The sequence below is a fragment of the Petaurus breviceps genome, unplaced genomic scaffold (genome assembly GCF_028583685.1).
Source record: "Petaurus breviceps papuanus isolate PSGF00001 unplaced genomic scaffold, PetGlider_PUasm1.0 90919, whole genome shotgun sequence".
In the NCBI taxonomy this organism is placed as follows: Eukaryota; Metazoa; Chordata; class Mammalia; order Diprotodontia; family Petauridae; genus Petaurus; species Petaurus breviceps.
The window spans coordinates 12,755,601-12,768,550 of record NW_027187378.1 but is presented as its reverse complement, the minus strand read 5'-3'; the positions used below and the strand labels follow the sequence as shown (position 1 = coordinate 12,768,550).

Below are 12,950 nucleotides of genomic sequence, written 5' to 3'. Positions count from 1 at the left end.
AGAGTCAGAATGTTTATCTGAACTCTAGTTTTAGGCAACAAATTAATAAGTATATTGCACATAGTGGGTACCCCAACAAATATTTTTTTGAGCTGAATGTTTATTATATGTGGTTAAAAAATACCAACTTTTACAGGCTTGGTGAAGATACGGTACAACTTTCTAACTTTATAGTACCAACCATTGAAGTTTATAGTATTGATGCCAGGATCCTACAATAGCCTGAAGTACTTTCTGAATCTTCAAAGGAAGGTTGAATTATTTTCAGTATCATTTTAGCACATATGTTAAGCACATCAATTGCATTCTAATTCTTTAAGAATTGGTCATTAGTATGTGCAATATATGATTGCTCTCAGTTAACCAGAATATTTTACTAACTGAAGAAGACCACCTCCCAACCTTTCTAGACACATAGGAATGTGCTATCTTAAATTTCAGTGGGTGACTCCTATTTTCTTGATAAAGCTGTATGTGCCTGACGGGAGACAAGACCACTTCCCTCTAGGTGGCCTGGCTTTATTTCAGGCAAGGATAAAAGATTGTTAGTGTGTTGCCAGGGCCTACTTCCAGGAAAGAATGGAAACTGGCTGGGTCTTGAATAAGATTCCACCGAGTCACCATGAAGCACAAGACCATAAGGAAAATGCTCTCAGCAGAAGGCATCCAAACAAATATAGGCATGAAATGGTCAAGGGGAAGATGAAGAGAAACAGTCCATAGAGATGAAAATACTAACTGGAAAGTTGTATACATACCGTGACAAAAACCGAGGCCAAGAGCAGACCGACAGAGTAAATCAGTCCCCTGCTATTCAGTCGAATCTGTAAGGAAGGAATTTTGAACTGAATCATGGTTTTATAAAAGCCATTTTCCCTTTCCTTGGCACACCATCAACTTTAAATAGCATTGTCTGTAAGAATCCTCCTAAATCAGAGAAAAGCAAATGGTCTTTATACCTCTCCCAACACCCTTCTGCAGGCAGCCTTGACAAGAAGAAAAATTAATCAAAAGATTTAAGCAGAATTCTCTTCTGCTTTCTATACAATGATTTCTATATTCCCTAGAGTGCTTATTAGCACAGTCCTGGGCACAAAATTAGATGCTCAATCAATACGTGTCGGTCTATTGATAGCTTGTACAATATTCACTGATGTTCAGAAATGAACTCTACAGAACTAAAAGGTATTCAATCATTACAGAAAGATTCAAATGTTCTATTTACTAAGACAGTATAGTAGCAATTTTAGAAAGATCTTCAACAGTCAGTGTTTTTGGTTAACCCTCAGAAAACTCAATGAATGTTAAGTTCTTATGACGTAAAAGGTGAAATGGTATAGTAGAGATGGACCTGACCTTGCAATAGGAAGACTTAGGTCTTAGTCCTTCCTCCTGACACCTAGCAGGTGTGTGACCACCAGCAATATCTTAGTGCCCCAGGCAATGTTTTAGGATGGTAAGTTACAGATGAGTTGTAGATCTGCATGAATGGGAGTTCTTCATCTTGGTAGAATCACAGGTCTGAACCCTACCTTACCTCCACCCCTGGAAATTTGTTGGGTTTTTTTTTGCATGGCACTATGCCGGGTGCTAAAGATATAAGGGTAAAATTGAAACGATTTCTGTTTTCAGAGGATTCATGTTCTACAAGGGGATATATGCACACAGGTAAGTAAATAGAAAATTATATGATGTAATTTCAAGAGGGAAGAAGCACTAACCACTGAGGGCCCAAGGAAATCCCTCCTGTTGGAGGCAGGATCTGATCTATGCTTTCAAGTTAGATCAGGTCAATGCAGCTTGCATTAATTTTATACCTGTTGTGTACTGGGCACTCTGCTAAGTAAGTGCTGAGGGTGCAAAGAAAGACCAAAAAAATAATTTAAAAAATCCATTCCATACTCTTAAAGAACTCTAAATCCAATGGTGGCAGAGGGAGAGGAATGACATGCAAAGTACTTACAAACAAGATGTATACAGGATAAATTGAAGACTAATCAACAGAGGGAGGCACTAAGGTTAAAGCGGATTGGGAAAGACTTCTTGCAGAAGCTGGGACTTTAGCTGAGACTTGAAGGAATCCAGGGCCAGCCAGGAGGCAGAGATGAGGAAGGGGGGGGGTGTTCCAGGTTTAGAGTTCAGCCAATGAAAATGTCTGGACTTTGGAAATGAAGTGTCTTGTATGAAGAAGAGCAAGGAGGTGAGTGTCATTGGATGGCTGAATACTTGGAGAGGAGTAATGTGGAAGAAGACTGAAAAAGTAGGAAGGGGACAGGTTGTGAAGGACTTCAAAAGTTAATCAAGGGATTTTATATTTGATTCTGGAGGTAATAGGGAGCCACTGGAGTTTACTGAATAGAGGAGGAGGTGTGATATGATTAGATCTGTATTTTAGGAAGATCAATTTAACAGCTGAATAGAGGTAGGTATAAAAGAATTGTCTTGCCATAGTGGGGGCCAAGTTCAGATTATGTGATGTAATCTTGACGTGAACCCAAGCAGCATGATTTTAAGATTTTCTCCAGCTTTGTTCAGCAGCGTGTGAGTCGTAGCAAAGACAAGGGAGTAGTGAGAGTCATCTAAGGCTGTGGTTTGACCAGGGAAGATGTTCAATGGGATGAAGGGGCAAAGGTTTCTAGAGAAGTGGACAGTAGTAGAATTGAATTGATTTAATATCAGTGCAGGGGTGATCGCCTGGGAAAGAAGTGAGGGTGAAGGGATCAGAGGTTGCAACGAGGATAAAGAATGGGGTTTGGAGTTGTAACAGAAGGAGAAGTGAATTGGCAACAGGTTAGGAAGTTAAATAATAAATATTATAAGAAGCATATTTATCAATTAATATTTTATATCAATTCATAAGTATATTAATTATTAATGCATTATGAATAAATATAATAAAGGAATTTCAGAGTTCATGAATATGAATGTGGAATATTTGTGGGTGATGGCAAGATCAAGGGTTTGAGGGAGCTGGGGTTTCTAAGGGAGGAAGTTGAGGAAGGAGTACGTTCTGGAAATGGGCCTGCTTGTGCAAAGGAAAGCTTTGGCAGCAAATACACAAACCATTGCTCTCTTTCCTTAAGAAATATATATTTTTCTCAATCAAGAAGAATTGATTAAGCATATTCTATCATACTATTTGCCAGACTTTTTAAGTTCTGGGGCTACAAAGTCAAAAATGAAATAATCCCTGATCTCAAAGTGCTTTCAAAATTATTATTCAAAATTCAAAAATATTATTCAAAAATAAAATGTTCTTAACATTTTTGTGGGAAGGCAATGACGGATAGGGTGATCAGGAAAGGCCCTGTATAGATGGAGGCATTTAAGTTGAAGTTTTGAAGAAAATTGGGCGTTCTAAGAGCTGCCTCTTATGATGAAGAGAAGAGGAGGGAGTACATTTCAGGCTCCTCCCTAAACCATCAGATATTTTACTATCATTTATACTTCATGATAATTAATCAGTGGAAATATTTCATTTGAATTCATAAGTAGTCCATTCTGAATGGGGCAAAAGATTATTTTAATAGGCATCTTTTCATTCTAAAGTTTGACTTAGTTCTCAGTTAGAGGAATAGAATTTGGAGCTGAAAGGGACCTTAGAGGCCATTTACTACAATTATCTCATTTCACATTGAGGAAACAGAACCTAGAGAGGGAAAATGACTAAAGTGACTTGTTCAAGGTCACACAGCTGTTTGATGGCAGGGAGAATAGGACCCAGATCTCATGATTCCCAGCCTGATGCTCTCTCTCCCCTGTACCACCCACCTCCTTCAAAGAGTTAAATGGATCTCCTGATGCTGTTAAAGCTGGTGTCTGAGAAAAGAACAGTCCCTTTCCAAAACCGGGTGGACCAATATCCCAATCTTAATTACTCAGTGAGACTCACAGAGATTCTACAGTTTATAATATGAACATTGGTCTTTAACCATAAACAGACAGAGGATGAAGAAAGTCCTGAGGTTAGCTGGTGCAGCTCTGGCAATATCTGCTGTTTTCCAACAGCTGGATTCCTTCTGGTTTTTAAGACTGCTATTAATGACACAAGGATTTCCATTTGGAATCTGGCTAAAGGCACCAGGGACTGAAATGCCAGCACAGGCAGCCAGTGTGTTGGTTGCAATGAGGCTTTTCTGAAGGATGATAACCCAAAGCAAAGCAGAAAACGTTTGGTCTCTAACTCTACCATTGAGAGAAATGAAGACGTCTTATCCATGCTTGAGGTTGTGAGTTTCTAGAGAGACTGGGCCTACCTTGTTCATTCTCCTCAGCTCTCAGTGAAGGTGCTTACACATGGCTGGAGCCCAAAACAATGCTTGTTGGGCCAAAATAATCGATTTAGCCAGGCCACAACAGGATCCCAGTGGCCTGAATTTGAATTTGTAATTCTTGGAGTCACTTGTGGTTGTTGGTCAGCTGTTCAGTTGTGTCTGACTCGTTGTAACCCCGTGTCCCATACTGTCCATAGGGTTTTCTTGGCAAAGATACTAGAATGGTTTGCCCTTTCCTTCTCCAGTGGATTAAGGCAAACAGAGGTTAAATGATTTGCCCAGGGTCACACAGCTAATAAGCATCTGATGTCACATTTCAACTCAGGTCTTCTATAGTGTCTTTCACCTGCTATAATTTATATATATGTATATGTATGCATATACATGTACATCCAAATATTTATGTATATTATATATATTCATATATATCTATGTGTATGTAAATATATATCTATATATATCACACCCCTTGCAAATAGAAAGCCAATTATGCCAGCACTGTAATCATCCATTAGCACCACATCTGGAAAAAGCAACATGTTCTCTAAAGCAATCATAGGTCATAGATTCCTTATTTTATGTATTTTATAGCCTGCCTGAGCCCCAGGGAAATGAAATAACTTGCCATATAGCACATCGCTGTGTAATATTGCCCATGTCTTGACTCTTAGTCTAGAGTTCTTCCTATTATATTTTGCTGTTTTGGGAGATAAGTTCCTAGATTAATAAAGGCTCAGAATCAGAGAATCTCTGGTATGGAAAGGACCATCTGGTGTAACCTGTGCCTAACCAAGAACACTGTCTATACTATCCCTGATGGATGGTCATTCAACTTGCCCTCTTAGAGACTGAGAGGCTGACCTCTTAGCATTAGAATCCAGGAAAAGGAAATGAACAGTTCTCTTTGCATCTGGTTCTAGGACCCTTAAGATTAGGTACAGGTGTAATAAGTTTGCATATCAAAAATTGGTAACAAACACAAAGTAGGCAGGGTAGGCAAAGCACTATTCAAAGTTCCTGTGTAGGCACAGCCTCAATCACTGCCACCTATTCTAACTTTTGAGAAAAGCTTGGGTTTAAGTCTTCATCACTCTCTACTTAAGGTAAAGTCCTAATGGGAAACCTATTTTGCCTTTGGAAAATTATGCAGCATACAGAATACCTAAGGAAACATTCATTTTAGACACAAGTTTACACTTTAAAATTGGATCATTTTTTTCAAAAAAGGTATTCTTCGTCAGCAGAGACATTTCATTAGGAAACCATTAAATGGACCTAAGTCTGTACATGGTGATATGTGGAAAACGATTTAGTCTTCCCAGAGGGACCTAGTTGAAAATATGAAAAGTTCTTCTAAGAGCTGGATGGCATATTTAAATCTATTATAATAGCCTAATTGATTTCCTTGCCTCAGTTCTCTGTCCTCTTCAATCTATTCTCAACATAGCAGCAAAAGTGATATTCTTAAAGCACAGGCTTGTCAGGCCTTGTCACTCCTTTGCTCAAAAGATCCCAGTGGCTCCCTATCACATATATAATCAAATATAACCCTGCTCTTTGGGGCATTTAAACTCCTTTGCAAGCTGGCTGTAACCCACTTTTCTGGGCTCTTTGCAAATTACTTGCCCTTTATGCATTCTTCAGTCCAGTCAAACTGGCTGACTTGCTGTTCTTTGTATGTGGCGCTTAAATTTAAATTTGGGTTTGCATTTGAGTTATCATCCTTCAAAAAAGCCACATTGCAACTAGCATATTGACTGTTGACCCAAGTGTGGTGGAAAAACACATTTCCTGTGCTGGCATTTCAATCCCTGGTGTCTTTAGATTCCTAATGGAAATCCTTGTGTCATTAACAGCAGTCTTAAAAACCAGAAAGAATCCAGATGTTGTCAGACTTTAATAAACAATTAAAAAAATTTCATTTATTAGCAGGTTCTGTGTAAGAAGGTCTCAGGAAAGGAAACACTTTACTTTTCAAGAATATGTTCATTATAGAAGGAACAAACAGCAAGAAGTTGATTCAAACCTCCTGCAGATAACCTGCCCCTAGCAGTCTTGTGTGTTACTTGAAGTAAACTCATGATTTTGTTTCCATGATTTGGATTTAGTTATAGAGACACCAAAGAAGAGAGTAAAGCTTGGCCGTTTCTCAGCTACCCACAATCTGTGGATTGTTGCTGCATATTTTTGTAGATTTCCATCTCCTGTTCAGTGTTTTTGAACAGGCTGCCGATCCCCTGTCCCTGCAGTGCATTCCTTCTGGGACCTCATTTTCTTGGAATCCCTAGCTCTCTTCAGAGCTCCAATTCCATCTTGATTAGTCAGTTAATCAATAAATATTTGTTAATAACCTGGTATGTCCATGACACCATGATAAGGACTGAGGATATAAGACAAAAATGAAATACATGAAGCCTTTTCTGATTCCCCCTCCTACTCTACAAGTCGACTTACTTCATATTGACTGCTTATATATTTGATATTTCCTTATATGTGCATACATTATTCCCTCTGATTGAACATAAAAAGCCATTAAGGTCAGGGACTGTTTGTTGTCTTTTTGTCCCCAGCACTTAGCACAGTGCCTGGAATACAGAGGGTACTTAATAAATGGTTGTTGAATTAACTTATAGGGAACTTCAAGGACCTATATTTACTAAACTAGAGTGCTAGATGTAGAATCATTCAGACCTGAGTTCAAATCCAGTGTCAGATACTTACTAGCTGTGTGACCTTGGGCAAGTCTTTTAATCTCTGTCTGCCGCAGTTTTCTCCTTTATAAAATGGGAATAATAATAGCACCCATCTCACAGGGGTTGTTATGAGGATCAAGTGAGATAACATGTAAAGCACTTTGTGAACCTTAAAGTGCTGTAGAAATGCTAGCCATTATTATTACTACTACTATGGATGATGATTATTACTAATAGTTAGCATTTATTATTATTGCTACTGCTAATGATATAACTCTCCTACTAAGAGTAGCTAGCATTTATATTGATTGCCCTTTTAAGGTCTGCAAAGTACTTTACACATGTTAACTCATCTGATCCTTTTTAACAGTCCCTGTGAAATGGGTGCTATTGCCATTCCCATGTTATAAATAAGGAAACTGAAGCAGACAGAGGTTAAGTGACTTGCCCAGGGTCACACAGCTATTAAGTATCTGGGGCAGAATTTGAATTCAGGTCTTCTTGACTCTAATTACAGAGGCCAGCTACTGCAACAACTACTATAGACACACTGGTCTCGCTGAAATCACTGGGAAACAGAGGAATGAAGGGAATATATTTGAATTATTCTTATTATATCAACTTAATCATGGGATGATTTCTGAAGTGACTTTGCTGAATCGGCACATACAGTTACCTAATCTGTTATGAATGAATAAGTCTAAACACAAGATTGTTGTTATTGAGTTGTTTCAATCACATCTGACTCTTTGTGATCCCATTTGGGGGCTTCCTGGCACAAATATTGGAGTGGTTTGCCATTTCCTTCTCCAGTTCATTTTACAGAACTAGTAAGTATCTGAGGCCATATTTGAACTCATGAAGACGAATTTTTCTTCTTTTAAGCCCTGTGTTCTATTCACTGAGCCACCTAGATCCCCCAAACACAAAATGGCTATCTTCAAATCAATATTGGACAAATGGTCCCTGGAGATAGACATTTCCTAAAATTGGAGTGTTTCAGGAGACGCTGATTAAAATCACAATTTTTGTTATAATTCCTATTTATGTAGCTCGTTACAGTTTTCAAAACCCTTTCCTCCCCACAATCCTGTCAGATCACTGTTATAACTATTCTTATGCTCATTTTACAGAAGGAAAATAGTTGATTTGGGATGTTCATCAGTATTTGTGAAATCCTCGAGCTAGAATCACCCACAGAGATCATTTAGTCCCATCCCCTCATTTTACAGATGAGAAGGAGAGGATCAAAGAATGACTTTTGCTCACTTACTGTATAATAGAACAGAGACATGAACTTGGGTCTCTAGAGATTTTGTTTAGTCCTCATCCTACTATACCAGAATCATCTGGTACCAGAATTTCAGAGTTGGAAGGGACATCAGAGGCCATCTAGTCCAACTCATTAAAAAAAAAAGAATCTCCACTCTAACACCCCAAATGAGTCTTTATCTAGCCTTTGCTCAATGACCTTGGGTGAAGGAGAACCTCTGGGACAATTTTAACTTGGCAAGGAAGGTTTTCCTTCTAACAAGCCTGAGTGAGCCTCTTTATGATTTCTAATCAACGCTCCTAGCTCTGCCCTAGTGGACCAGACACAATGGGTCTGGTTCCTCTTCCGCATACCAGCTTCCAAATATACTGGAAGACAGATCTCTTATTTCCCCTGTTTTCTCTTCTCCAGGCTATCTACCAGCTTGGCCTCCTTTTGTTATTGCTGAGTTGTTTTTCAGTCACGACAATAGCATGAGCTAAATAAAGATTCTTTATCAACCTGGCAGTTCTCTGGATACTCTCAAGCTTTCTGATAATCTTCCTAAAATATGGTCAACTAGGACTGAATACAATAATCTATGTGTGGGCAAAATATTGTTTAACTCTCATGTTCTTATTTATGGATTCTGTCTCTCTCTTAATGTAACCCAAATTTGCATTACCTTTTTTGGCTACCATATCAAATTGTAAATTCATATTGAATTTGCAGTCCACTAAATATCCTAAGTCTTTCAAATATATTGCTGTCTTGCTATGCTTTTTCCAATCTTGTACACATGAAGTTTTTTTTTTAATAGCTAGCTGACACTTATATAGTGCTTTAAAATTTGTGAAACATTTTACAAATATTATCTTATTTGATCTTCACAATTCCTTGGGGAACATAGGTGCTATTAAAACTCTTATTTGAGGGTGGCTAGGTGGCACAGTGAATAGAACACTGGCCCCTGGAGTAAAGAGGTCCTGAGTTCAAATCCAGCCTCAGACACTTAACACTTACTAGCCATGTGACCTTGGGCAAGTCACTTAACCCCAATTGCCCTGCCTTCCTCCTCCAAAAAAATAAAAGCAAAAAACCAAAAGAAACTCTTATTTCATAGATGAGTACACTGAGACAAAGAGGTCAAGTGACTTCAGTACAGTCACACAGCTAGTAAGTATTTGGGGTTGGCTTTGAACTTCCTGACTCCAGATTCAGTACTCTATCCACTGTGTCATCTAGCTAACTCTTTTAATCTTCATATAAAACTTTACATTTATCCCCATTAGATTTAATTTTATTAGATTTTGCCCAAAGTTATAGCCTGTCAAGATCTATTTTAATTCTAATTTGTCTGTCAGTGTGTTAGATGTCCCTCCCAGCTGGGTGTCATTTGTAAATTTGATAAGCATGCCATCTATGCTTTTATCATTCATAAAAATGTCAGCCAATCACACAGCACCTTGTTATAAGCCTCCTTCCAAGCTGACACTGAACTACTAATGACTGCTCTTTGGACCTAGTCATTCAAACAGCTTCAAATCCACCTATCTGGGTAATTCTCTAACCCCATATCTTATCCATCTTTAAAAAAACAAACAGCAGTAGCTTTAGAGACTTTATTAAATGCTTTGCTAAATCACAGGAAAATTATGTCATTCCCCATCTACCACTATAGTAATCTTGTTAAAAAAAAAAAGGAAATATGGTTAGTCTGGCATGATGGGTTCTTGATGAAACAATGCTAGTTATTTGTAATCACAGTTTTTTTTTTCCCGCAAGCATTCACTAACCATAATACTGTCTGGATTTTTGCTAGGAAGCAAAGTCAAGATCACTGGCCTAGAATTTACGGATTCTTCTCTCCAACACATACACATATAATACACACATATACACACATGTATTATATGTGTGCACAAATACTCATATATCTATATGGAGTTAATATATTCACATACACATATAAAATATTTATGGATTCCCAAGCCAATACACCAATATTATATTTTGTATTTATGTATTAACAGAAATAATTATAGAAATGTTAATCATATTTATGTGGTAATTAATATATAAGGTGGGCCATATGCATGATCTCATTTGATCTTCACAAAAGCCTGTGAGGCAGGTACTACAGAAATCATCACCCCAGTTTTAAAACACTTTTTTTTGGAGGGGAGAAGGCAAGGAAGTTGAGGTTAAGTGACTTGCCCAAGGTCACACAGCTAGTATGTCAAGTGTGTGAGGCTGGAGTTGAACTCAGGTCCTCCTGACTCCAGGGCTTGCACTCTATTCACTGAGCCACCTAACCGCCCCAATCACCCCCATTTTGTAGGTAACTAAGGCCCAGGGGTGTGAACTCCAAGAGCAGGTGGTTTTTTAGTGTCAGAGCCAGGATTAGAATGTAGGCCTTCTGATTTTCAAGTCAGGGCTGTTTTCACCTCACACCATCAGCCTCAGCAGTGGTTGGGATCACTTATTCTCCTACAGTGTCTCTTTTGTTTCCCCCCAATACTCTGAGGCTGCATGCACACAAAAAATTTAAACCACTGCTATTCCTTTATTTTCACAGACTCATAGGAGCTCACATTTGGCAGTGAAATAAGATGTAATCTAGTTCAAATCACTCTCTGATTTGTATTCAACACAGTTTCCCCATGGGCACAAAAGGAAAAAATAAACCAGAAATTAAAATCATGACATGAACATTGGAAAGCTCAAAAAGGTAGCACAAGGAAGTGGGTGACTTGAAGACATTTTGTTTATTCTTTAATCTGCTAACCAAGAAATTTTGATTTCATTTATCTGAACACTGCATACTATTCAGATAATCTATTAGAGTTGCATGGCACAGTTAAAAAACCTTCCCTGTAAGCAGAAACAATAATTTCCATAGAGAAATGAGGCTAATACTTGGTTAAATAGGAAACCACTGGCTGACAGTATGTTTTAACTAGACTAACAATCAATTACAAAGAATTATCCATTGAACACCATGATGTTGTACAAAGCATAACGCTAGGCAGTGTTGGGAACATAAAAGTTTATAAGATAAGATTCTCTGTCCTCAGAGACTATATAAAATAGTTGGGGAGACATGATATGAAAACATGTCCCTTTAGGAAAAGAAAGCTAACCATACAAACTGGTAAATAAATTCTAGGTGACTGACACAGTACCCTTTGGAGAAGTGGGGAAGAGGTGAGGGGGGGCATTCTAGGCAGAGAGAATGGCCTAAGCAAAAGACACAGAGTTGGAATAGTTAAGAGAATAGTGAAAAGGTCATTTTGATTAGACCAATGGAAATGAGAGATAAGGGCTATATTGTGGAAGGCTCTGAAGGCTAGGGTAAAGAGTTTGGATTTTATCTTCTAGATAATAGGGAGGTAATTAAGAGTTTTTGAGCTAGGGAGTATCATAATGAATTTTTTTGAGAAAGATTAATCATGATCTCCAATTACTTTTTAGCCAACTATCAAAATCTTAAACACACACACACACACACACACACACAACTAAACTCCACTTACTACAGCAATGCTAGATCTGAAAGAAGTAAACCTTTGGAAATAATAGAGTCATGAAATCCTGTACTAAAAAAACTTATTTGAAGTCTTTTGATGGATGAGTGACTTAAGGCACCCAAAGGTAGAATTTGGGGACAAATGGAAGGTAGGATATGCATGTTTTCTCCCACCTGAATGCCCACCAAAAGGGAATGAAACATTTGTCTATAGCTAGAAAGAAGCTGTAATAACCTAACTGAATTTAGGGCATTGAAAAAGACCGACAGCTGTGGTTCCACTCTTTTGGGCCACCAGTCTCCATCTGTAGTGTGTGGAGCCCTCTAGCAGTTGGTTACTTGTGCCTTTTACACTAGGTCTGCTCCTGACCTGGGGCCAAAGTAATAGCAATGTGGATGAGATGATAACTCTGCAGAACTCTGAACTGGTCAGACCAAATCTGGAGCAATGAATGTTCAGTTCTGAGAAGTCTATTGGGAAGGCTATTAATAAGTTTCAGAAGGAGGTGGGGAAATTAGATATTTCATTCCTTCTTGAGATACTTGTTTTGTTGTTTAAAATAAAGCCAAAAGGGGCAACCAGGTGATATAGTGGATACAATGACTGGCCTGGAGTCAGGAAGACCTGAGTTCAAATCCAGCACCAGACACTTATTAGTTGTGTAACCCTAGGCAAGCAACTTAACTCCATTTGCCTCAGTTTCCTCATCTGTAAAATGATCTGGAGAAGGAAATGATGAACCACTCCAGTATCTTTGCTAAGAAAACCCTAAATTGGTTTAGGAAGGGTCAGCTATGACTAAAGCAACAGAAAAGCAACAACTAGGTATTTATTACAGTGACAGATTGTCTTTTTGTAGGTTTAGGAAGGCAGCTCACAAACCGCCTTGGGGTGCCTATTCTGAAATGCCCCAAGCATCACATGATTCACACATAGAATGTTAAAAGCAGTCCACTGGTGTCATTATAGGATGGCAAGGTATAGCTAAGGAATGTGGAATTATGCTATGGCAGGATTGGTTGAAAGATCTGGAGAAGAGAAGGTTGGATGCATGTGACATGATGACTGTCTTCAAAATTTTTTTTTTGCTTTTTTGGAGGGGGAAGGCAGGGCAATTGGGGTTAAGTGACTTGCCCAAGGTCACACAGCTAGTTTGTGTGTGTGTGTGTGTGTGTGTGTGTGTGTGTGTGTGTGTGTGTGT

General features: G+C 38.5%; 1 protein-coding gene across 3 annotated transcripts in view; it reads right to left on the bottom strand.

Annotated features, from left to right (window-relative positions):
• The window catches only part of SLC24A3 (solute carrier family 24 member 3), a 783,926-nt gene that overhangs the window by 14,906 nt on the left and 756,070 nt on the right, over positions 1-12,950 (bottom strand). For all 3 annotated transcript variants that reach the window (XM_069075482.1, XM_069075480.1, XM_069075481.1), the window contains exon 16: positions 759-824. In XM_069075482.1, coding sequence (XP_068931583.1) covers positions 759-824 — 66 coding nt within the window. The remainder of the gene's footprint in view (positions 1-758; positions 825-12,950) is intronic.